The sequence below is a fragment of the Pleurodeles waltl genome, chromosome 6 (genome assembly GCF_031143425.1).
Source record: "Pleurodeles waltl isolate 20211129_DDA chromosome 6, aPleWal1.hap1.20221129, whole genome shotgun sequence".
Taxonomy (NCBI): Eukaryota; Metazoa; Chordata; class Amphibia; order Caudata; family Salamandridae; genus Pleurodeles; species Pleurodeles waltl.
In genome coordinates, this window is record NC_090445.1 from 885,928,380 (window position 1) to 885,955,624 (window position 27,245).

The 27,245-nt window shown below is 42.3% G+C and overlaps 1 protein-coding gene across 2 annotated transcripts in view; it reads right to left on the reverse strand.

Moving 5' to 3' along the window:
- ENTPD1 (ectonucleoside triphosphate diphosphohydrolase 1) overlaps window positions 1–27,245 on the reverse strand; it is a 184,780-nt gene that overhangs the window by 36,330 nt on the left and 121,205 nt on the right. For both annotated transcript variants that reach the window (XM_069239690.1, XM_069239689.1), the window contains exons 3-4: window positions 12,474–12,591; window positions 6,781–6,931 (exon numbers count right to left, since the gene is read on the reverse strand). In XM_069239690.1, the coding sequence (XP_069095791.1) occupies window positions 6,781–6,931; window positions 12,474–12,591 (269 nt within the window). The remainder of the gene's footprint in view (window positions 1–6,780; window positions 6,932–12,473; window positions 12,592–27,245) is intronic.

A 27,245-nucleotide genomic window follows, 5' to 3' on the forward strand; every position in this document is an offset into this window, starting at 1 on the left:
GAAGTGACCAGACTGAGGAGTGGATGGACCTCGTGCAGCGGAAACTAGGAGCAGAACATGGAGACCAGGAAGAGGAGGAAACATCGGAGTAGGACCTTGGTAAACCCCACATGATAGTGTTGTTCATGAATGAGGGGCCAGAGCTCCAGGCGCTGAACTGGGGGCCTAAGGTGAGTAAGTTAGTACTGGTGGGCATCTCAGAGGTGGGGCACTGAGAGACATGGAGTTGCATCAGGAGAGAACCGGTGAAAGCATGGGAGCCTTTGGTCTGTCTATGTAATAGTGGTGATTGGGGAAAGCATGTCTACATAGTTGATGGTGGCACTCAAACGCACAAGCATTCTTAAGTGCGGTATCTATTTTTTTTTTAGGGGCTTACTTGTAAACTGTCAGGTAGATGACCACAGGTGACACAGAGGAGTCAGAGTCTGACAAAAAATAGGATCTGGAGCTTAAATAAAAGTGGCCTCTCCTTTGCGAATCAGATCCCTAAAAAAGTGGCCCACATTGATATTTGGAAGCGGGGAAGTTTTGAACTTGTAATGAAAAGCTATACACAGTCGTGGCTTGCTGTGTGGTGAAGGGGCGGGGCGGCGTGCGGCGGGGGAGGACAAAATAAACATTTAATAAAAAATAAAAAAAACGTACCTGTCTTGCTGCCGCGCCGCTCCTCTTTACTTGTCACTAGAGGCACACGCTCCCAGCCTGCCCTGAGGCCAATCCTAACGCTGCATGGAAGGAGCATTAGGATTGGATGGAATGCCCTGCCTGGGCATTCCCAGGCAAATTGGGAGCCTTCGTCTACTCTATCCAGCCCGGGACACAGTGCCGGCTTGGAGAGAACACAGTGCGCATGTATGTTTGGCCGGCCTGAGACGAATGGCCAAACAATTTTGTACCTGTCATTCCCAATGTTAAAATTTTGCAGCTGCTGTTGCTCCTGGGGGTGGGGGGGGGGGGGGCTCCTCTGCCATATCAGAGGAGCTGCTGTGGGCTATACATATGTTTTGCAAAGATGTGGTGACTGCATGCGTTTGTGCATGCTGGGGGCAATATTTGTGGTAACACCAGACCAAAAGACTGGTCCACCAGACCATAACAGAGGCCCACAAACAGCCAAAAAAATGGCCCACTCTCTGACCTGTCAGATCAGCCCCTCAGCCACTGCCTGATTGCCTTATAGGCTAGTTGATCCTGGTGAGAATGGAACACAGAGATAAAAAGAGGACGAGCATGGGGAAAGTCTGTTGGAATCCAAGGAAAAGGACGAAGAAGGCCTTTGGCTGGTGGGATTTAAGGTGCAACGTATAAATTTGTGTTCTTGCAAAGGTTTAATGAGACACAACAAGTGAATAAAGCTCAACTTAACAACCTTATACACTAGTAAGCAATCATTGTTTGGGGGACAAACTCTATAAACGAAGGCGATTAAAAGCATTCATAAATTCTACAAGAGGTGTACTGATGAATGTAAATTCCACCATATTTACTGGGGTACTGCCATGATGCACCATGCTACTACCCAGCAAAACATAGTGTCAATCATGCCACTTGTAGATGAAGAAAAATCATAACATGCATCATGCTAGTAATCTAAAATTAATAGGCTACTTAATGTCAGCAGGTAGCGGTCCTGGGCTTCTATTTACATATTTCTTTGTTTTCAGTTGTATTAGTTCAAATGGTCCACAAGAAATGAACAAAGATTACAGATCCCAGAATGCATTACGTTATTGAGAGAAAGCCCAGGATTGGAAATTGTATGACCACTGACATGCAGTTACTGCTCAAAAAAGTTACAAACCTTAACTACAACATCAATATAAATTAAAAGGATTTATTTTATGTTACTTATGCCATAACTTCTATTTAGGTCGAGGCTATGAGACACTGGCATGCTCTGTCTCTTGCAAAACATATTGTGTCTTATGAAGCACATAGAGGCACCTAGAGCCCACCCATTGCGTACCATTAGTTGGCTTTCCGGTCACTCATTTGCCTGATTCTTATTTATGTCCCAGATAGTTAGACTTGTGTCTTCCCTCCCATGGAGCATTGCCTCTCTACCAGCTCTTTGATTGGCTAGCAACTCTGCTTCCACTGCTTGTTTTTCAAGGGTTACTTTTAAGGGTTGAGCGTGCAAGTGCTCTGTAACTGTTGTAAGCTCTCTGTGGGCTTTTAACCACACCCATCAGTTTCATTGGTTTGTGGGCTTGCCTTTTAAAACTTGCTTGATTTCATTAGTGAAAGGCATGCATACGTCATGCCTTTTCCAGTGTTTAGCCCTCCTTGAGAGTACCAGCCAACTACTGAAAACATACGAGGCTCCATGTTTTCCATATGGTTTCTTGACTACTTTTTATTTTGTTGGCAGCGCGATCTTGCTGGGCAGTAATCGAGCACTTTTCCTGACTACCAGTTTAATTACATTGTGGATTCTAGCACTCTTTCACAAATTCAAGGTTTTACACAGTGTGATCATGCTCGTTTTTTTTTTTTTTTTATTACTATGAAAAGGTGAAACCGGACTGGCCTTTTTGTTCTGATTAGTGACCTTCACGCTCATGGCATGGCACTTTAAATCGACTCCCTTATGTGAAATTGTGTTACTTTTCATTTTTAGTTTATGTGTCAAGAAACGTCCGGTTAGAAGTTTACAACTCTAATCGCTCTAACTCGAGCAAACGCAAGACCCATTGCATTGCAAATGCTTGTTTCTTTTGACTTTCCCCCTGAGCTCGGTCTTCCTCTCTGTCGCCAGTGTGCTCCTCCCCCTGCCCCTCCCGGGTGTGCTCTCCTGTATTCTTCTCCTCATTGCTTCCACGCCCCCTGTGTGGCCCTTCAACCAAGGCTTCCTTTTCTTCCAGTTGTTGCTAACTCACACCGAACCCTCCGTCTTTCATTCCCCCGACCGCTGTGTTGCCCCTGCCCCTGTCATACACCCCTATGTTGCTACGGTATTGTGTTGGTTCAGCATCCCCCCTGCACTTCTATATGTTTAAAGTCCCCACTAGCCCTCCCAGTGTAGCTTCTGCCCCACCTCCGTTGGCTCTCTCAATTTAAAAAACAAACAAACACCTTTTGCGTGTGTTCTTATCTATTTTTTCTTAGCTACCAATCCACCGCAGACAGTTAACTAAAGAAAAAAAAAAAAAAAAAAAAAAAAAAAAAAAACTGTGACATTTTATAGGCGCGCGCTTGCATGGTGCGTGCGTTTATAAAATGACATGGCTGGCCACGTCAAAGGCTTTGTTTCTAGCACTTCCGCCATGTTGCAGAGCATCAGAGAAGCTGTGCAGCATTGCTGCGCATTGGCAAAGCATCTGTATGAATGTGCTGCATCTCGGAGGGTACAACAGCCACACCTTGGACTAAGGAGAAGAATCTCAAATCCAGGTTACAGACAGCAGGATGGCCAACGTGCTCTCCTGTGGTTAAAATGGCACAATACACTGACCAATAAGCACACAAAAAGCACCCCACTATCATGTCTGTTTCTAATGTGAGTCTCAGACAGTCACAGCTCGAAAGTCTCTACTGCAACTGTGCCAGTGTTTGTTACGCACCAAGGGGAGAAGCCGTGGGAGTCAGGCTACTGACAGCTGCTCACACGGCCGGTGACCTTTTGCGTCTGTTGCTTTCGGGACATCTGCTTGCCCTCATCCGTGCCATGAGGTGTTCTGCTGCAGAAAGCTTGGTTGTTCTCTCATCTTGCCATTCCATTACTGCCAGCATTCTATTTGTCTGTAAAGTTCATTGACTCACTGTCGCACTGTTTGTCTTTGTCCACACGTCACTCATCACCAGGGGACAGTGTTCAGTAGTGATTGACAGTAGTACTGAGGCACGGGTGGCAGTAGAAATAATTCGCTGCTGAATCCCTGGTTTATCAGTTACCAGGACCACACACTGCATTTCAGACAAGATCAGTCCTAGGACCACTTCTAATTTCTCTGTACACCGCCGCACTGTGAGGCAGTTATGATGGACTTTCACATACGATCGGGCCCATAGCTGCCAGTTGACCTGTTCCTCCAGTCATAATATCACTTTTCACTGAAACACCCTAACAGCCACCGCTCATACCATCAATTTACTCAAAGGTGACCAAAAAATCAACGAAAAACCACCTGCTACAAAAAGACACTAAAAAAATTATTGTCTACTTAAAACCCTATAACTATGTATATAATATTTCACTTCTGTACTTCATTTGTTCCATTGGACCATTTTAGTGTATAATTTCCTTTTGATTTGTGGTGGTCTCCCCAGGCCAAAGGTACTTATTAAAGGAGCTCGTCATGGTCTAAATTGCTTCTTACTTATACTTCTTAACAGACAAAACTTGTGCGACTTACATCCCACTGCTGCCATGTACAACATCTGATTTTTTTCTAGCTGCTTATAAATAAATAAATGGCTCAAGTATGTCCCCAATTAAGAGACATTAGAGTAAAAAGAAACTATGCAAACTCAGCAGTCACAAGCATGTTCAGATTTTGTGCCACTCAGTCATATATTTTTTTACCAAAGCCATACATAAATGTTAACGTATACTACACCCATGGCCGGGTTTAGGGCAGTGTGAGCGGTGAGGCCACACCGGGTACTGACCTGAGGGTGGCACTGTGTTTAGCAATAACTTAGAAACTTGCGATTTAAAAGCACCTGCTGAAAAGTTCATTGTTTGTCCAGCCTCCAGGAAGCAATTAAAATGTCAAGATACCTCTTGTGATTAATGTTCCTGAAAGGGAGAGAGATGGGAGTTTTGTCTAATGGCAGCTTTGACTCGCCATAAAGCAGTGTAGAGGGTTGATATGCCTGCTGCAAAGGACAGAACTATATTTTATGTGGCTAGCTGAGTGGATTAGTAAAGCCAGATTTTACTAGCGCTTTAAAACAAATGAAAGTATGTGAAAGGGGGATATGGAGAGATGAGGGGCACATTTTCCAGGTGGTGGTGAGGGCATCTGAAGGGGTGGTCATGGGGTGAGGGGCACCAAAAAAAGACTGTCGCCCAGGGTGCCATCAACGCTAAAGCCAGCCCTGCCTACAAATGCCAAAAATGGGCTATTCTGCAGAGACAAACATCCTGTATCCCTTAAATCTGGATAAAGAAATTCCACAAGATTCGTGCATTCAGTGTGTCTATGGTACACACAGAGAAGCAAACTGTGATTCAGCTTTGTATGGATTTGATAGCTATGGTCATCTCCAACATTTGATTGTAAGAGCAAACATTTTTCTCTTCTATCGACAACATTAGGTTTTAGAAATGCTGCAAAACACACCATAAGTCAACATTTGAAATAGTCTGAAAATTATGCCAGTTTGTGCGTTTTAAACAATTTGAAATCTTCCTGATTCTAAAAACCCATATTTTCAATGTGTTCTCAGACAGCTCGGAGCACAACAAACTATAGTGAGTGTCCACTGGACTTTGTGCTTTTCACAATCTGTTTTTCAGACAGCCAGCACAGATTTCAGAAGTTAAAACTGGGAACATATGAGGTCAGGGGAAGAAAGGGATAACAGCAAACCCTAGTTCTCCGTTCAAATGTGTAAATCAATTTTTTGATGAAGTACATAAAATAATGGGGCACTGGGGTCTGTCTGGTGACCATCCCCAACACTTTTTAAGACTATCATGATAATTCCTGGTTGGATACTTACAACGTTTGGAGCACCTAGAGATTGTCTGGTGTTACCCAATCAAACAATGCTGTCTTTAGGGTGGTACAACCAGTGCTGTTGCAGTTGGCACAAAGTGCCTGATTAGGATGTTGATAGAGGGGAATACTCTGTCACAAACAGGATCGTAATATGGCAGACAGGATATCCGTCCTATTATATCCTAAGGAGATGGGTTATTCCAGCCGCTAAGGCCTACATCAGGCTCAAAGTTTGGTGGGAATGGCGTGCAAAGGGGTCTACGATATTTATGTGCAACTGTAAGGAACAGGTTTAGAAACATATTGTTTTTCTTCTCAATCTTTTGTTATTTTATGTTACCTAAAAAAGTTTTTTTTTTAGAAAGTAATAAGGTCTTATTAGCACAGACAACCCCGTCCACTGTGTTACATTTTAAAACCTGACATCGTGTTTCTCAGACCATAAATTCTTAAATCACAAATACCTACCAGTATGGATGATATGTGGCTCCTCTACATGATTTATAAACTTGTATTAGTCATTGTCTCTGTATAATAATATAAATCTCTCTGACACCCTGCACCAGGATGAGTAGCGCTGTAAATGAAATTAAGTAAATGAAGAGCAGGGCTATGGGAGATGAGAAGTACACCGTTGGACGGGTGTAGTGAGGGAAATCATGGAGAAGGCAGTCATGGGGCAAGTGGGGGTAATAAAGATTTTCGCACTGGGCACCAGCCACGCTAAAGCCGTCCCCTGCAGCAAAGAAATAGGCTGGCAAATGTATTGAGTGTCTGAAAGCAACAGGCAGTTTGACATTTAAATGTTCTTGAGGTAAAAATAAATTGAGGAACTCAGATTGCAACCATACCCTCCATGCACTCTTTTAGGAGACACAGTACAATATTTTCAGACCTTCGTGGAATTGGCAGTTTTGGAATTGTTTCATGCTTAAACGCCTAGAACCAATTCCAAACCAAACTGTCCATCTTCTACGTATTTTCAATGCTGGAAGACACATGATTTAGGTCCTGCAGTGTGAAGAGGCGTACTACTAAGTCTATTTTGAGAACATAGTCAATCCTATTTGTATGTACTGAAGGTAGCGTGTCTCTAAGCATGCAGTACCTGAGAAGCCGCATGCCTGCTGTGGCTCCCAGGTACAACGGGGTCTCACGCTGTCGATTCTCAGGTACCACACCCTTTGCTTCGTCCATACATTTCTTCAATGAAAGGCCAGCCTTCTCTGGCTCCTTGTAGTAGCTGGAAATGCCGGGACCTGCAAACAGAAGTATTAACAACAATATCATTGTCTGGAGAGTCTTGAACAAAATAAACTAGATTTCCAAGCTTCACCCCATGATGAGATGGGTGAGGCCCAGCTCCTGATGGGTAAAGCCCTGTAGCAACAGGGGCAGAGCATCCATCAGGAGCTAGAGCCAAACCATCCAACCCTTTCACAACTCGTCACAGGGTGGGGTCAGCAAGCCTCTGTGACCCGAGATCATCCTGTGACAAGTTGTGAAAGGGTGGAATTAAAGACTGCAGGTAGCAAGTTGAGCATTATAGTCGGTGCAGCTTGTCATCACAAGTTTTAATTCTGATGACAGACTGTGCCAGTTCCAGTGCCCTGCTTCCCGTGCCGCTCTCGGAGTGAATCACCGTACTTGACCGGGATAAAACTTTTTTGAAGTTTAGACAATTTTGTGGCATTGCCTTTTACAAAAGTGAATGAGTCAGGTGTATGCTTGTGCATAATCAGGCTCTCCTATTTTAGGTTTAAACCTGTAAAAATGAATAAAGCCCGCACCGAATGGGAAAAGGCCATCATCTGTATAAACATATAAACAATGATCAACGCCTGGATAATCACAAAATAAAATGCCATTCAAACAAAGAAAAGTGAGAGAGAATGAGTCATTTATATTTCTTTCTGAAGGGGCCAACACGATATAATTAGCACCAAAAAAGACTTGTCTAAGATTGTTCTGCTTGAGGTTTGCTGTTTAAGGATATCACTAAAATATTATTTCTTTTGTTTCCTCCAGTTTTGTGTCCTTGGATTAACAGTAAAAGCATGTGTTAGGTTTGAACTAATTATTTTATACACGTAGAGTCTTTCAGTGATTGGCAAATAGCCTACACATAAAAATCCTGGTCAAGAAAGACTATCATATTTACCCACAGAAACAGAGTGGGTGAAACATTTTGATACATCAGCCCCCTTTTCTAACAAGTCAGTACTTGATAACAGGTCTCCTTCTAAACACCCAGGCTTTAAACATTTATTGCAAGATGTAGTGACAGATACCTGTGAAAAGAGTTTTGTCACCATGCACATGGGTTGGTGGTGAAAACATGCATTTTACTGTCCCAAAATATAATGCAATATCTGTTAAAAGGACAGAAAGTGAGACATTTTCCATAGGGACATTTAGCAGCTCTGAATGTTTGCACAACAGCAGTGCCACCTTAATGCTGTCAGGCAAAGAGTGCAGAAAAACAGCGGGGAGCATGCTTAAAGCATCAATTTCCAGGTGCCTTAGATTGCAGGGCTACAAATTGGTTGGTGTAATCCAACATTGTAAATGTTCCACAAAGTAATATGCTGTTGGCAGGGTTAACGAGTGTAATAATAATAAGCAAGGAGTAGTTGAATGACACAAGAATTTGTATATTAAAACTTTTGAACATAGCACTTTTACTTAGTAATCCATTCATAGTCCTGCAAAACCAGACATGGTCCTGACAGAGTGAGTGTGAGAGATAATAAGATGTGAGAAAGGGCAGTTAGTGTAAGGAGAGTGCAATACACAGACTTTCTCTAGTCAAAACAGTCTCAGTCCACTGGACACACTGCCAATGAAAAGACATGACAGAACCTGCATTACTTCTTTAAATATGTGCTTTATAACAATCACTGCAAATAACAACATGTTTTGTAAATACTGGAAAAACACAGTTTTGTCTATTTTTGCGGTTGGGCAGCTGAATAAACACTGATGGGCACTAATTTCAAAAGATTTGAAAAAAAAAAACTGAGAAAGCACCACTTAAACCCACAAAAATTAGGCATAATGTATGGGTCTTTTACAGAAAGTAATGGAACTTTGACCCTGAGTACAAGCAGAAATGAGGCTAAAACAAACAAAATATTCTGTAACTACTGGTCTATCGTCTTCAGGTAACTGCACATAAAATATACCACACACACCTTAATTGAAAGATAAATGCAAGTTAAACTAATGTGGATATTCACTCTTTTACATTATGAAAGCATGTAGTTAATGCAAACACTGATTTTGTCTGTGTGTGTACCTGGAGACAACATGAAGCACTAGGAATATACATTTATTTTCATATTATATTACCCACAGTTTAAGACAGACTGCCCCAAAATGTGCAAAAAGATCCACAGCATGAGGTAATACACAAGATTTCAAAATAAATATTGTTAAAAACTTGCACTTAAACAGTACCTAGTGCTAAGGCAAAACCTTTTTTTTTTTTTTACAAGTTTCTATTAGCAGTAAACACTCCAGAACTCAGCTGCTAACAACCTTACACTTCCTAATATGAGTAATACATTGTGGTCATCTTTACATCTTCAGATCACTCCATCAATTAAAACCTAAAGCAGCTTTAGATATGCTGAATAACTCAAAGACTTTTTGGTGGGACAAATGCCTGCCCCCCAACCGAGAAAGTGAACTTTGTCTCTAAACCTCTGTCTATTCTATTTCTCAGTGTAAACTTTTCTGCCTTTCTGCCGAAAGACTCTGACTCTGTCTCTTTACCCTGTGTCTTAAGAATGTTTGGCTTCCCAGGTAAGACACATTTTAACTGTTTTTGTGTGACCCTGTTCAAGTTTAGCATAAAATGTGGTATTGTTTGGCACCATGTGGGATTGAGGTAGCAGGAAGTGGGTAATCAAATTCAAAATTAGTTCTGTAGAAGGGCCCAAAAGTATGCCTTGACCAGGGCCCACCAAATCCTTAAGATGACACTGGGTTAACCAATTGCACACAGTTATATTTCTTTCAGTACTATGGACAGAAAGCATCTTTCCTCTTTTCCGTCACTTGTTCGAGTTCACATCCAGGTGACCAGTTGCTTTCCTTTTAGCCAGAGGCACAACCACATTGCCATTAACCACTCAGAAAGGGTTACTTTCTTTTAAAAAAGCATAGGAACTGTTTTTTGTGAATTGTAAAAAGCTTGGGAACGTCCTTCCCAACAGATACCCTCCACTTAATTCTCTAGTCTTTCATTACTTCTCTGTAGAGCAAAAGAGAGGAAAACTATAAAATATGTCAATCACAAAGTGCACATAGTGCTCTCTTTTAGTATGATTTTAAAACATGGCAGCCCCCATTTTAAAATTCTGTATTTTTACCTGTTTCATTTGCCCACAGATCTATATTCATGTCATAAAATGGACACTTGGCATAATCTTCTTTGGCTTATCCTATTCAGTTTATAAAAATTTATGATTTTTGTCTGCACCAATGTTACCAGGTCTTGGCAAAATTTCACTTATGCAACATAATTTGAGAATTTCACTTTATGCTTGTTATGTGAAATTACTGAAATTACACCATGTCCATAGTTATGCTGCACTGACGGTAAATTATAGTGCTGGAATAATGCAAACGCTCAGACCACAAGCTGCTGTTGATCGTGGCACTTCTGCTTTTAGAGGTCTCTTTTTTAGCATGTAATGGGTCATCGTGTACAAGACCGATGCTAACACATTTCACATAATTTTTCATCATTTTCACAGACATTTGCCTAATTGCATAAAAGCAACCCTTAGTTGTTACCAGACCAGTCCTGACAAGTCAAATATAGCATGTTTCCCTAAAAGGCCTAGCCTCTACGTTCACAAAGGCTGCAGCCTTCATATGCATCTTTAACCCTTCCTTATTCTAAAAAAAAGTCCTGCTCGGCCATTAATGTTAAATTGATGATTCCATTTTACTCCCCACCACTTTCAAACTTCACCAGCTGCTCCTAATCATGAGGACAAAGGGCCAGACGTATGAAACTTTTTGCACTCGCAAACGGTGCGAATCGCAAAAATCGGCCGTTTGAGAGTGCAAAAAAGTGGTCTGTGATGCATGAAAGGCATTCGCAAACCACAAATAAGAAATCGCAAAAATTTCGATTTTTTGCGTTGTGACCTGGTTTTGCGAGTCGCAATTTGCGATTCGGTATTTCCAGTAGGAAATTGCAAAGCGCAAATTGCGACTCGCAAAATCCAAGTCGCAAAGAGATGCATCAAAAAAATCGCAAATAGCGATTTTTTGCAGAATGGCATTTTGCACATGCAAAATACCATTAACTGAAACCAGGAGGTAACCTGGTGCAAAATTTGAAAATGCATTTAAAAAAATTGTACATGTAAAGCACACATGCCCTTTTGGGCACCTTACATGTTTTTTTGGGGTGCAGCAGAGGGGGCCTTAGCCCCCAGCACCCTATGGTTTTGCATTTCCAAAATTGCGATTTCTGATTCAGAAATCACAATTTTGGAAATGCAAAAAATTCGCAGATATGGGCCAACAGGCCCATAGTTGCGAATGGGGCCTGTATCGCAATTTGCGATTCGGTAATAGCATTTGCGATTTTTAAGAAATCGCTATTACCGAATCGCAAATGTGATATATGGCACTTTGCGAGTCAGAAATAGCGATTTCTTAAAAATCGCTATTTCCGAATCGCAAAGGGCTGTGATGATACATCTGGCCCAAAGTCTCTGGCAGCAGGTGATAGCTGCATCTATTAGATTCAAGAAGTAATTCTTCGTCAGCGGGATGACCCAGGGTTTAAGAAATACTATTGCTTACATTTATTTACTATTTCCACAACCAGCTTCAACAAAACCCGCACAAACTGTTTAAGGGCACTAGTTACACAGCCAGTCCCCTTGCTTTCCGGTGTTCACTTTCTCTCTGATTTTTACTACTTTCTCGAGGGTAACACTTGTTATTAAAATTCTGGTCGTTTTCTAACGGGGGCACATAGGAAGACCAAGCTACTGGATGGTCCTGTGGTCCAGTTCACTTTCCCTAGGTACCTGTGACAGCACAGAGGTCTTCCTGCGTCCTTGCCCAGATCTTGACAGTCTTCTAACAAAAGACTCCTAGAAATACATTGAGTTTTCTGTTGACTGAACTGGTTTTGGAGGCATGGTGCCTCGTATTTTGAAAACGCTTTGGTATAAACTACCAATGCTTTGCTAGGGTTGAAGTGCAAGTTCTTAGTTGCATCTGCAATTGCACAACAGTAGGCAAAAGAGTGGGTGTGAAGAACAAACAGAAACAAATAGTTTAAACTTCCTTTTACTAGAGTGCATGTTGCTAAAAGTGTGCAAAAATAAGTTAAGAGACTTGGGCTACCTGAAAACAATGGCTGGAAAAGATCTTACTGTGTAAGCCTATGAACATTTTCAATGAGCCCTGGATTTGCCAGGCAGAAGTAAATACACACTTCAAGGAGAAAATCAATTACATATGTGTTATCTGTCACCCACATAGAATTCATAGTTTAATAACAGTTCATGAGCCATGTAGGACATTCAACTTGCCATCTCACACTTCTGCATTGCTTTTATCCTATTCTCAATGGTGTATTGTATTGAATTGTAAAGGATACAGTACTGGTTGTTGCAGTGTGCTGAATGAAGGTTTGTGACAAGTATACGGACAAAGCTACAAAGAGAGCGAAGGGCACGCACATCACATAAATGACATCCTTAAAACCAGGTTTCTGGCTGTCAAGAGGTTCTGTGTTTTTTCCTGATGAAATGGTTGTCTTACCGTCAACTTTACACATGTCTACTTGCTTCACCACTCCAGTGTCGTTCTCCTTCTCTGCTGGCCATTCGTAAATGTACAGGTTAGTATGGGAGGAGCCCGCATCCAGCACAATACCATACTAAGGGGGAAGGACAAAGGCAATCAGTCACTCGGGAGTTTTCCTTAATTACTCAAGTTACAAAGTTTGCAAGGACACAATACAAAAGTAAAAGCAGATGCACTTACAGAATGACTAAAAACGGATACAGCGGATCACTCTGTACATCAACACCCACTGTAACAACAAGCATTGGCAAAGCCAATATGTCTGGCTTTAATAGCCCAACAAATGTAAATAAGGGTATTCACAAATGGTGCATGCATGCATTGTGTGCACAAATGTTGTTTATCACCTTAAAGCATGTTCTACTGGCTTTTTACAATGCTAGGTAAAAGTAGCAAAAATATTACTTTTGATGCAGAATATGTAAGAGCTGATTAAAAACACCTACTTGATATTGTGAGAGTGTTCTTACTAGTTAAGCCTAATAATCCTTAGCCTAATGTGATGTTTTGTGGACCACATTTACTGCTCAAATGTGGCTTTTCATTCAAAGCTTGCACAGAGACATACATTTCGTTTAAATTGCTGACTAGCACATAACCTTCATTTTTTTTCTTTTCTCTTGCTGTCCTCTTTGTCAGTTATGACCTTTGGCCTGGTCACAAGTGTATATCTTTGCATGATGCAAATTGCAACAGTAGAATGAACAGAGAGAATGTTAGTCCTTAGTTGTTTTTTGCATTTGACCCATTTAAAAAGTGCTGCAATGATAGATTAATCTTAAAAGTAGTTTCTTTATGAATAGGCCTTGTCACTGAAAAGTGTATGGGAATTGGAGTGACTTCATTTCAGATTGTATTGTACTTACATTGAATTGGTTTGTCTTGTAGAGTGAGAACCAGAGGGAAAAGAATATAATATTGAAAATGTTGCAGAGATTACTCAATGGTTTCTTGCGGTTAGGACATTCTTTGCTAATCCTTGCAAAATTGACGGAAGCTGTTTGGTTCACATGAAGACATCCACATTTCACTGACTGAAACCAGAAGTTATCTACCTGAGATTTGCAACTTGTTATTTTCTTAAAATTGTACAAATGCGTGTTCCTAGACTAGCGATAGGGAGAGAACCTTTTCGTAGACTGCTTTAAGGGTCCTATTACAGACTTCTTGAGAGCACTCTAAGATACTTTTGACTTGACTCTTTGCTGATGCATCTCAGATTCACTCTGAGGGTTACTTAATTCATCTCCGATTGTATGCTATTGAGACTTTATAGAGTTTCTTGAACCTCTCTACATGGGAAGTTCTATTGCAGTTTCTATGCTTTCACATCTCGAGGCTAGAGCTCCTAAGGGGTTCTGTTAATGTGTTCTTTTACTTAAATTAGATTAGAATAGGTTTTTTATTTATCGAAGACACTTAATGCTTTGATCTGTACTTGTACTGAATATTTCTAAATTGCTAATATAAACTTAATTTCTTAAAAGAAATTAAAAAAGACTTTGAAACACAATCCAACTCTCATTATTGACGTCTATTCAAATGGCAATTATTTGAATGTTGAATTATTATTGATCTGTAGTTCCCGATTTATCTTTTAACTACCTCAAAGGTCCACACCTTGGGGCCAGTGGGGTGCGGGAACTTCACGTTTCAGACTGAACTGATCAATGACGACTGAAGTGTAGTGCTGGAGCCACACGTTAGCAATATTATGACCATTTCTGCACTAAAACAAAACACTGCACTTTTGAAATACTGTGTTTCCTGTACTTGACACTTAGGGTATGATTATGAGTTCACGGACGGTTTACACCGTCTGCCGAACTTCCGACGGGGAGGCTGCCGGCATCCAGGCAACCTCCCGCTAGCCCCTTTTAAACGTTTCCCGCTAGGTCAGCGGGTGAAACCTGAGTTTCCTGCTGGCCTAGTAGGAAACAGCCTACATCATTGTCTCTAGCTTGTAATCGAGGCAGCGGCAATGCTGTTGAGCACAGGGTGCACCACCGGAGCGCTGGGATCTCCGATCCTGGTGGAGCAGGGTGTTCTCTGGGAGGCCGACCGCCAGGGTTATAATGTGGTGGACCGACCACCATCCGCAAGTCTGGCCAGGGTTGTAATGTGGCGGACCGACCACCAATGGTCTAGTGACTGCCAGACTCCTAATGAGGCCCTTAGGCATAAACTCCATCTTGTTTCTATAAACGCAGCCATTATGTGTCTTTTCATTTCTCATCCTCACACCGCATATAAGAAAATGTGCACCAATGCTCTGTATTGACAGGCTGTACTTGAAGATCTACAGATGAAGTCTTTGGAAGCATTTAAGGCCCTACCTACCTGTATCAGTGCTTATGTGAGTTCCTTTGATTTTGTAACTAGACTTGCACTGCTACATCAGATGACATCAGGTCAGAATAGAGCACATTAATATTCATTTAAGGGATAGTGCTAGGATGGTAGCAATGGGTGAGGTTATATAATTATGTATTGTGATTTGTTCAGCTTTGCTCATCTTATGCGGATTGCTCGATTTTCATTGAGTTTTATTGACCTTTATTGTGAACTGGTGTATAAAAACTGAAGCATTTGGAGATGACTCCCTCACCTTAGAGACTGAATCCTTACTGATTTGTCCCATACTTTGGACATATAATATGTTTTTTGCCTTGACTTTGTATCATACACTTGCTGCATTTGACTGAGTCATCCTAATTCCCTAAATTGATTATGCAATCCTTATTGACTATATATATTTGTGCCTTCAGTATTGATTATAGATAAACCTTCATGGTTTCTAAATTCACTGGACTCTATCCTTTTTTTATTCAAAGCTTAAATATTGATTTTGCCGATTTGTTTTCTGTCAAAACTGTTATCTCTTGAGGAACATTGCCTCATATGTTCTTGAGGTTAACACCATTTCCAATCTTGCCTTGGTGCTTTATTTTATATCATCTGATAAAATGGCATCAGCAAATGCGTACAGGAGAAAAAGAACTGAATGTGACAAACAGAGTAAATGAGTAATGGAAGCACGTCCTCAAAGGTGGAATGATGCGCTGCTTGCTGATAGCATGAAGTGAGAGAGTACTACTCCTCTGGGTGGAGCCAAGCCAAAGCCCAGCCAATGCATATTTTAAAGAATTGCTAAAAATATTACATGTTGATAACTGCACTGTCAAGACAGACCTTAACTATACAGGCCATTTTATGAAAAATACAGTATGGTCATGCACTAATATTGGGTGTATTTTGTTTTTCATGGAGAAGCTACTTTGAGGTCATTTAGAATATATGGGAAATGGTAAAAATCCAGTAAAATATTGGAAAGTGGTTTTCAGTGCATATTGGTACCAGAGAACAACAAAAATCTGGTACTACTTTTCAAAAAATAAATGCAGAAAACGAGACAGAAGCAATGCTTGTACATTTATCTCTAAATTTAAGGCAGTGTCATCATAACACTTCATAACTGACTGTGGTAAGGGTATTACTGAATTGTGGTATAGAAAGCAAAACATCCAGCATTCTCCATCTCTATTTATTCACATCAGTGTTTTAGGATCTGACCCGGCCTTTAACCTTTTAAATTTCCTAACCATTAGTTTGAGACCCACAGGGCTTTTATCCTTATATATCTTATTATTGGCATGTCTTATCTAGTGCGCCTTATGAAACCCATGCCATGGGCATTGATAGCTGTAGGGAAGGAGGTGGCAGTAGAAATAAAAGTGACCTCAGGAGCAACCCAGAGAGCTGCCTTAGAAACTAGGAATTACTGGGGGAATTAGTAACTTGACACCCAATTCCTTAATGCTTCCCAAGGATGGGTAGCCTTAAGGAAAATGAAATGGTTTGTAGCGTTCTGTAGCAAGGGCTTTTTTGGGTTCACAGAAGGGTATCATTAAGAGGTAGTAAAAGGTTTCTTGGTTGTGGTAAAGGGGAGTAAGGATTTTCTGTTTTTTTTAAGAGTTTAGGGAAGGCTAGCATTAAGAGTTAGTAAAGGGTCTTTACAATTCAGGGATGGATAGTGTTAAGGAGTGGTGTGTGGAATTTAGGGGTTAGGCAACAGCAGCTGTGAGGGGTAGTAGGGGGTTTATAAGGGTCAGGAAATTTAGCATTAAAGGAAACTAAGAAGTGTATAGAGTTCAGGAAAGAGGAGCGTTAAAAGGTAACACATAGCTTATTGCATTTAGGAAAGAGTAGGATCAAGGAATCTTAGGGTTCAGGGAAGGGTGATGGGTGGTAAGGATTTTTAATGTTCAAGAGTGGGTACCATGAAGCGGTTGTAGGAAGATTTTAAGGTTCACAGAAGGGTTGTGTTAAGGGGCAGTAAGAAGGATTTTAGGGGTCAGGGATGGATAGAGTTGAGGGGTAATACATTTTTTTTTTTTTTTTTTTTTTTTTTTTTTTAGAGTTCCGGGATGATAGTGCTAAGGGGAAATATCAGGTACTTGTAGGAGTTAGGGAAGCGTAGCATTAAGGGGTAGTGAGGGCTTTTTACGGTGCAGGGAAAGGTAGTGTTAAGGGGCAGTAAGGGCTTTTATGAATCAGTTATGGGTAGGGTTATCAGGTCGTAAGATTTGTAGGTTCAGGTAAGGGTAGCATTAAGTGGCAGTAAGCAGGATTTACGGTTCAGGAACGAGTCAAAATTAAGGACTAGAAAGCATTTTTAAAACTTTTTTTTTTTTTTTTTTGATTTCAGGGAATCGAAGTGTCAAGGGACAGAACAATATTTTGGGTTCAGGAAAGAGCAGCATCAGGGAGTAGTAAGGGGCTTTCAAGTTACAGTAAAGGGTAGTGTTAAGGCGCGGTAAAGGTTTTTAGGGTTCAGGGCTAGGCACCTGAGAAGGGGTATTAAGGAGCTTTTAAGTTTTAAGGAAGAGCTGCCTTAAGGGGTAGTTAGATGTTTTTAGGGTTCATGAATGGGTAGCGTTAATGGGTAGTAAAGTGCTTTTAGGGTTCAGGGAAGTGTAGCATTGAGTGGCAGTAAAGAGTTTTTAGGGTTGAAGGGAAGGAGCTTTAAGGTGTAATAAGGTGTTTCGTAGGGGGAAGGGTAGCATCAAAGGGGAGTAAGTTTTTTGGGGTTCATGGGAGGGTAGCATTAAAAGGTAATAAGAATTTTCTAGGTTTCATGGATGGGTAGCATTAAGGGGGAGTAAAGGTTCTTAGAGTTCAGAGATGGTAGCGTTAAGGGGTAATAAGGGTTTGTAGGATTTGTAGAATGGTAAAAATAAAGGGTTTTAGGGTTTAGAGATTGTAGCGCTAAGACATGGGTACACGTGAACATTTACCACAGGGCCAAAATGTACGACCTATGCCATGACCAAGTACTGCACTGATGCCAGCATGATGCGGGCATGGGGGGTGTAAGGTGGGTATAAGGAAAAATTATCGTGTACATGATGTGGAGAGTGAATGGTTGAGTTATTTTGAGTGTTCCATATCATACTACCCCCTAAATTAGCCCCTAGAAGAGTCACAGATTTGAAAATACTGCGCTTTGATGTATCTGAGTCACTATCCTTATACTGCACCCTGGGATAAGCCTTCTCTTCTTCCTATCACTAACCTTGGTGAGTCAAATGTACAAAGAAGTAACCTGATGAATGAATTTGATTGAAATAGAATCTTGGGCCTCACAATCTCCTATTCTAAGTCTTCTATCCGTAAATATGAGGAGTGCTTAGAAGCAGATTCACTTAAGGTAGCAAGTGCTATAAAAATGCTCAACAACCCTCCTACCCACCCAACAAGGTGTGCATTTCACTGAGATGGGCAGACACAAATACCCAACCTCCACCACTGCTACACATGGGACAATGGGAAAGTTTTAGCCATTACATTAAGTGACTTGATGTTTAATCATTGATTTACCACTTTGCCAAAATACGCTGGTTGTGAACTCGGATTTAAAGTCTGTGAAGGTTCCACAGCACAGTGACACCCTAGTTATTGTAAAAATGAGCAAAATTAAAATTATAGAACCAGAAGGCACATTTTTAATAATCTCTGCCTCCCCTTGTAACAAATGTGTTTGTGGGTAATACTTTTCTGAACATATTTCTCTGCTCCTTTTTCTGTTTTTTAAAGAGAGAGGAAAAACGTAAAGCAAACTAAGCACTGGTAGTAAGTATGTCATAACAAAACAGAACTGCAACCGAACAATTATTTGATTTACCAATGTCTCATAGTCCACTCGCTAAGATATTGTTCAGTGAGAAAGTTATGAATCTTGAACCAGAGAGCCTTCTCAAAGGGGTTGGCACTCTTACTTAACCAAAATGTTTGATGATAGTCAAATCATATTCTTTGCATACCATGTGTGTAGGAAGTTGGCTTTGTATATACTATCTCAAAGTAAGAGATAGTGTGCACAGAGTCCAAGGGTTCCCCTTAGAGGTTGAAGTGGCAAAATTAGATAATACTAATGCTCTATTTTGTGGTAGTGCGGTCGAGCAGTAGGCTTATCAGAGGGTAGTGTTAAGCATTGTTGTACACACACAGGCAATAAATGAGGAACACACACTCAAAGACTTACTCCAGGCCAAATATTTTTTATATAGAAAAATGTATTTTCTTAATTTATTTTAGAACCACAAGATTCACGATTTGAGGTAAGTACATAAGATACTTCACACAGGTAAGTATAGAACTTTGATTTAAAACAGAACTACACACAATTTAGGTTAAAATGGCAATAAGCTATTTTAAAAGTGGACACAGTGCAAAAATCAACAGTCCCTGGGGGAGGTAAGTTCGGTTAAGTTTTTCAGGTAAGTAAAGCACTTGCGGGATCAAGGCAACCCCAAAACCACAGCACCAGCAACACAGGGCTGGTCATGTGCAGAGGTCAAAGGAGGGCCCAAAGCAGGCAGGCACCTATGAAGAACAGCAGTGCTCCGGTCCTAGTCTGCTTACAGGTAAGTGCCTGTGTCCTCGGGGAGCAGTCCAGGGGGGTTTTGTAGAGCACTGGGTGGGGAGGACACACACAAGCCCACAAAACACACCCTCAGCTCTACAGGGGCGGCCGGGTGCAGTGGGCAAAGCAGGCGTCTGGTTTGCTATTGAAGGCAATGGAGGGACCCGGGGTCACTTTAGGCGATGCAGGCAGGCACAGGGGAGCTTCTTGGGCCAGCTACCAACTGTGCTAGGATGAGGGCCGCCTGCTGGCCACTTCTGCACTGGTGGGTGGTTCCTCTCGGTCCTGGGGGCTGCGGGTGCAGTGCTTGGTCCAGGCGTTGGGTTCCTTGTTACCAGGCAGTCGCGGTCAGGAGGAGGCTCTGGATCCTCTCTGCAGGCATCGCTGTGGGAGTCCAGGGGGGTCAACTCAGGGTACCCACATCGTCGTAGTCGCCTGGGAGTGCTCTCTGCGGTGCTGGTTTCGCCTGAACTCGAGTCAGAGGCTTCGGGGGCAGAGTGGTAAGTCTCATGCTTCCAGCGGGAAGAGAGAGTTCTTTGAAAGTTGTTTCTTAGCTGCAAAGTTGTTGCAGTTTTTGAACAGTGCCCCTGTTCTCGGGAGTTTCTTGGTCCTTCGGGTTCAGGGCAGTCCTCTGAGTCCTCAGAGGTCGCTGGTCCCTGTCGGATGAGTCGATGTGCAGGTTCTTTGAGTCTGGAGGCAGGCCAGTAGGGCTGGGGCCAAGTCAGTTGTCGTCTCTGACGTCTCTGCAGGACTTTCAGGTCAGCAGTCGTTTGTGTTGTAGGTTGCAGGAATCTGATTTCCTGGGTTCAGGGTTGCCCCTAAATACTAAATTTAGGGGTGTGTTTAGGTCAGGGGGGGAAGTAGCCAATGGCTACTGTCCTTGAGGGTGGCAACACCCTCTTTGTGCCTCCTCCCTGAGGGGAGGTGGGGCACATCCCTATTCCTATTGGGGGAATCCTCCAAACTCAAGATGGAGAATTTCTAAAGGCAGGGGTCACCTCAGCTCAGGGCACCTTAGGGGCGTCCTGACTCCTCCTTGTTTTCCTCATTATCTACTCCAGTCTTGCTGCCAAAAGTGGAGGCATTGGCCGGAGGGGCGGACATCTCCACAAGCTGGGATGCCCTGGGGTGCTATAACAAAAGGGATGAGCCTTTGAGGCTCACCGCCAGGTGTTACAGTTCCTGCAGGGGGACGTGAGAAGCACCTCCACCCAGTACAGGCTTTGTTCCCGGCCACAGAGTGACAAAGGCACTCACCCCATGTGGCCAGAAACGCGTCTGGTTGTGGCAGGCTGGCAGAAACTGGTCAGCCTAGCACTAGGAGTCGGACTGGTATTCAGGGGGCATCTCTAAGATGCCGTCTGGGTGTATTTTACAATACATCCCACCCTGGTATCAGTGTGCATTTATTGTGCTGAGAAGTTTGATACCAAACTTCCCAGATTTCAGTCTAGCCATTATGGAACTGTGGAGTTCGTAATTGACAGACTCCCAGACCATATACTCCTTATGGCTACCCTGCACTTACAATTTCTAAGGTTTTGCTTAGACACTGTAAGGCCATAGTGCTCATGCACTTATGCCCTCACCGGTGGTGTAGTGCACCCTGCCTTAGGGCTGTAAGGTCTGATAGAGGGGTGACTTACCTATGCCACAGGCAGTGAGAGGTTGGCATGGCACCCTGAGGGTATTGCCATGTTGACTTAGTCATTTTCTCCCCACCAGCACACACAAGCTGAGTGAGAGGTCCCCACGGTGGCATAATACATGCTGCAGCCCTTAGAGACCTTCCCTGGCCACAGTGCCCTTGGTACCAGGGGTACCATTTACAAGGGACTTATCTGTGTGCCAGGGCTGTGCCAATTGTGGGAACAAAGGTACAGTTTAGGGAAAGAACACTGGTGCTGGGGCCTGGTTAGCAGGGTCCCAGCACACTTTCAATCATAACTGGCATCAGCAAAAGGCAAAAAGTCAGGGGGTAACCATGCCAAGGAAGGCATTCCCTTACAATGAGTATATGTGTATTGCCGTTGTGTGAGAGAGGTGTGTGAGCCACTGAATACTTGTTCCAAATGTATGCTTTTGCTCAACTTGAGGTTTTCTTGGATCCTCGAGCCCATAATGAACTGGGCCTTCATGTAGCTTCTGTTTGACCCATGCTGGAACCTCATGCACCAAGAATTAAAGACAAACCATTAACTTTTGATGTAGCTGGTGCTCATGTAAAGTGATTTAATGACCTTGGGCCGAGTTCGCACTATATGAAACTTGAAAAAAAAAAAAAGACAAAATTAAAGAAATGCCATCTAGTTTCAGAACTGCACAATGTGAAACCAGAAAACCTGGGATCAACCCTGGCCTCCACACTTCACCAAACGTTATAAACATAGGCAACTGTTTTATTTCAATTTGCCTCGGCTTTCCTTCATTATCACTTATGAGAGCACCTTAAAATGCACATGTTCAAGATGTATGCTTTACAAAACCTTCTCCTCTGTTTGACTTAATAAACTGTAATGTTGTTCCATATATAACAACCACGGCAACACACATGACCACTTCCTTGCCTTCCAGGCCTCCCACCCTGGCATTGTTCTTAGGGCCAGGATGAGAGGCATGAATGTTTCTAAGCTTGTGTTTGAAAATTATCACTTTTAATAAATGCCTTTCAATGCAGTGATATAACCTGATGTACTAAGTTAATGTGTAAATAAATGTTTGCCTCTTTATTCAACATCTTTTGGAGTCTTAGTGCTCAGTCAAGTCTACAGTAACCTAGGGCAGCTGTTCACCAAAGGGGCATATGGGCTGCAAGAGGCCCCTAGGACATACTTTGAATATCCCTGCATTAATAAGTAGTGAGGTTTTAGGGTTCAGTTAAAAGTAGTATTATGGGTAGCCGCCAACCAACCCAGCAGACCAAGTGTGCTCAACGTGCAGCAGAGCTTTCCGAGCCCGCATTAGACTGATCAGCCACAGCTGGATGCACCGTACCCAGTCAAGCTCCTCAACGTGATGTTCTTGGTCATCGTGGAAAACGACGGCCAAATAACATAACATGGTTCTTGGATTGGTATCATTAAGGGGTAGTAACAGCTTTATAGTATTCAGGGAATGGTAGCAGTAAGAGGTAGTAAGGGTTTTCTAGGTTCAGGGATGGGTAGCATTATGGAATAGCAAAATAAAGTTGGTATTTTCTTGTTCCAACTACTTGGTGCCTGCAGCACACTCAGAAAGGGGTTTACTCTAGTCTTTTGTGACCCCAGACAAAGTGGGGCAAGGGCAGGAAATTCCAAGCACTTCTGGGGGTGGAGGCCTCTAGAAACTTCTCTAACTTCAAACCTTGTATCAGGTACAAATATTGCACCCTCAGGCCTAACTTTTCAGTACAACTCTGGACCAGTGAAAGACTCATAAGGACTGCTATGCTGCACTGCAAGAAGGAGTGGTAGGTACTCTGCTGCTTGCTGTCTGAGTGAAAAGGTCCGGACCTGCATCCTGAACCCGGGACAACCAGAGTGACTACATGGGCTGGATGGCTGGCCTCCAGATCAGAGACTCAAGGACAGAAAAGGCTCCAACCACCCTGAACTCACCACTTGGACTATGTCTGCTGTGTGTCCTAACCTTTATGTTAGTCCAGTCCTGGACCTGAGCTTGGGCCTGGACCGTTGCAAGTGGATCTGAGAGTGCTTTGCCAGCCCACCTGTGGTCCTGTGAGCAGAACCAAAGCAGTGTGACGCATCTTCTTGCAGTCGCATTGGAACTGATGCTGCGCAATGCATCCCTGATACAGGCCTTTATATTTCAGCCCTTCTCGATGGCAATGCAGTATTCTGCATTGCAGCCCCGTGGCTTCGTAGGAACCGCCACTGCACAGCGCATCTTTGACACAGGGTCTCATAACATTCTGCAACCTGTACTTTACTCAGCGAGCCTAACTTGGCCCCTGTATCTGGCTCGTGCTCCATCGTGGCAGGCCTCATTTTGTGACTTTGTCCCGGTCCAGCATGACCAGGTAACCACCAGTTGGAGCTTTGTGCTTTTAGGCACTATTTTTCTTTACATTTTTAAAATTTCATATTGCCGGTTTTACTGATTTGATTGTTTTCATTTTGGTCTAAAATAATTTGTTATATGTTACTTTAATTTTTTTAATTGGTGTGGGATTTTTCTTGTGTTGTGTCTTCACTTTATTACTGTTTGAAGTGTTCATAAATACTTTACATATTCCCTCTCAGTTAAGTCAAACAGGTTTGTGCCAAACTATGAAAGGGTTAAGAATAGCTTAATTTGGAGTTGCTTGTGACTTCACCCTGACAGCAATTGTGGTTGCTGCTTGAGTAGGATTTCAACACCCCCCCCCCGCAAACACATTCAAAGAGTAACCCAGTTTCCTACATTTGGCTTTGTTCCACAAATTGCTGTATAGCTCAATTCACAAAATTTCTTGGAAACTGGTCTAGTGGTTTTTGATGTAATTGAAACATAAATTAACAAGCTTTGGCACAGCCAATAAATTTCACCTATGCAAGATCTATTCACTTAGTCAATGTATTTTTAGACATGTTGAACTGCAGCGCGGTCTTATTTGCAACTTGGTTTCAAGTAAACAAAAAGAAAGCACTATGAAAAAGGTCGTCCTAGCCATTTTTCCTATACTTTAAGTCATAGTGAACAGCAGCCCGTGCTGCTGTTCATGTCTAAAAATACATTGACAAAGTCAATAGATGTTGCATATGCAAGAGCTATGATGCTTTGTTAATGTTTTTTGTGGCGGACGGAGATTTGGAGGGGCCAGGGGGAACCAGGGTGTGGGAGGTAGCACCATAACAGGCAGTGGGAGGAGGGCAGAGGGCAAGCAACACGAGGGAGAGGCAGGTGAGGGAGTTTGGGGAAAGAGCGCAGATGGTGGGAGGGTGTAGGAAGATGTGAAGGAGCAAGGAAAAACATGGACAGTGGGGGACAGTGGATGACTGCAGACATGCACTCTTATAGAGTTCATGAAGAAAAGTTATATAAAAAAAAAGAAAAACTGCTAAAGTGTGCGCCCAGTGATATGATACTACTTACAGACAGAAAGTTGTAGTTGGTCCATGCTCCACTGCAGGGACAAACACTCGAAGACCCAGGAATAAGAAGCAAGCAGGAGGTGCTGATCAATAAGCAAAGAAACGAGGATAATGTAAAAGCCAACCAATAGTAAGCAGTGGGCAGGCTCCAAGCCACCTTCACATTTTTTTCTTGAAGAAATTTCACAAGTGACAGTGCTATCGCTGTCTGCAGGTGAAACCTAAAACAGGAAAACTGCACTTTCGGAACCAATAATAGTTTTGCCCCTTTGAAAGATCTTCATCAAACTCTCAATGACAATCAATATTTGTGCAGCATTCTTAAAAAGGTGTTCAGTTTTGTCAAACGGTTTTAGATTTATTAGAGACACAAAAATGCCATTCTTATGTGGGACAGATGTCTCGCTATCACCAACTCTCTAATATAGGGCCTTTTCATGAACTAAACAGTGCATATTGTTTTTGGTTTGTATGTGTATGTCTGTAATTTAAGTTTAGATTGCAATGTGGCCTATGATTGGCAAGGATAATCAAAAACGATATGGGACTGGTTTACTCCTGCTCCTAGGAGTTAGTGACGTAAAGCTACAGATGACTGCTTTATAACACACCTCCCCCCCCCCCAGTGTGCCCAGGTCTGATGCCTTATCTGCTTTGCCTCTGGCCACAAAACCTTGAGGTATTAACATGATCTACATTTTACTCTTATATCTGAAATGTCTTCCGGTTGTTTATTTCACTAAGGTCTGCTCTTCGGACTGCGGTTGCCCAAAGAAACCATAGCCCTAACTAGAAGACATAAGTTTTGATTTCAGGATGAGAACAGCAAACTACAATTAGTGAGCTGGCTCCAAGATCCCCAGATTACAGCTGATGTTCAATGTCAAATATCTTGCACACGCTGAGTCAATTATGTGTGGTTTCCACGTGCTTTCTTATAAATAATGTAACTTCTTTATTTGAACTATTTATAATGACCTTGTTTTTGGCCAGTTTCTTTCATTGCCCTGCTACGTATTCTATTATTTTGAACTATTTATTATTCTATTATTTTGTGATTTTTAAAGGTGTGTGCAATCCATGCCTGTGCACTCCACGCTTTATTTACATCCTGTTATGATAAATGTTTTCTTGTGCTTTTATTTTAGAAGGTATCCCCTCAGCAGAGGCCTTTCTTTGTCTTGCAGGACCAGTAACTCCTACGCATACCTTGTAGGCTACCATCATTTGCTGCACTTGCTGCCTGATGCAGTTTGCTGTGGTCTCTGTAACTTTGCCTTCTCTATCACCTGTGTATGTCTGTCTCTCGATCTATCTTTCAATCTATCTATCTATCTACATACCTATTTCTTGTCTCAACCTTATATTTTTTCTAATGGAGACAGAAGAAATCTGATGAAGGGACTTCATATTGGGATTAACTTGGAAAAATAAACCAAGTCATCTTCAGACAATCAAATTTTAAAAGTTGGAGGTAAAGCTGCAGGTAAACACGCCCAATGAAGATATGCTATTCTCACAGAGGCACCAACTAAAAATCGTATGCGCAAAAATATATTTTAGCAGGAATCCTAGTCGCAGTTCTTGGGTAAAGATTAGTTGAATTTCGGAATTAGAGGTCAATATGTGTGGTTTGTGCCTTAACCTCTTTAAGATGCCGAGGGTCTGATCCTCAGCCGCCAAACCTGTGACTGTCACATCAGCGGTGGCTGGCATGTAGGCACAGTGGGAGGGGGCAAAATGTAGTGTTGGTGCGTGCATGCAAGGTGAGTGGTGTGTGTAAATAAAAAAAAACACTTACCGTGCTTGCTGCACGACATCTGACATCCTCCCCGCTCCAGTTTCTTCAGGCTCCAGCCAATTCCCTTATGCAATCCTGGCGCTTTTCTCATGCAGGTAACCAGCATGAGAGAAGCGCTACGTTTGCAGGGAGCGGCCTCGCTCAGTGCTCTAAAGAGCACTAGAGGCCTGTGCTTTCTCTAATCGAAATGTCTTAAGACAGCTGGGTTAGAGAAGTTTAAAATGTGCATGTCTGTCTGGCCATCGCAAGACAGAAAGACATGTGCCCTTTAAACTATGCACAGCTCACTGCTGCCACTCAGTAGCAGAGGCACCGCCCCGTCCTGACACTTGGTTCAGGACGTGAGGATGGAAAATAACATGGTAATAAGTAACTTTATTACCATTTTATTTTTCATCGGGGGGGGCATATTAGATAGAGGGGTGACGCTCCTCTGTCCTAATGGAGGAGTCACTCCTGTGTCACATGCTTCAAGGCTTATTCCTAGAAACCTTTTATGACTTTGTTTTCTCACTTAAAAATATACATGTTTACATTTTTGCACGAGAGAATCAGCAGCAGAAGATCGAATGAACTTGCTAATCCCCTCTCCTTCAACACTAGAAATTTTGGGGATATTTCCTTCACCTTCCAGTCCTGGAATATATATTTATTCATGCCTTTCGCAGTGATAGGCGAAAAGTTTCTGAATAGCCAGAACGATGTGACTTTGTTGGCATCCTATTTGCACATGTAAGTCAAACTAACACACACACACACACACACAACCAAGAAGCAGATTCCAGGACTTTAGGCAATACATATGTTTGCAGAATGCAGTCAACTCCACAGTGAATAATTTTTTTTATCTATGAAAGACACGTTTATACTAAAATGGGATCCCACAGTTTAAAAAATAAAGTATACCAAGTGGAGGGCTTTTTTTTTTT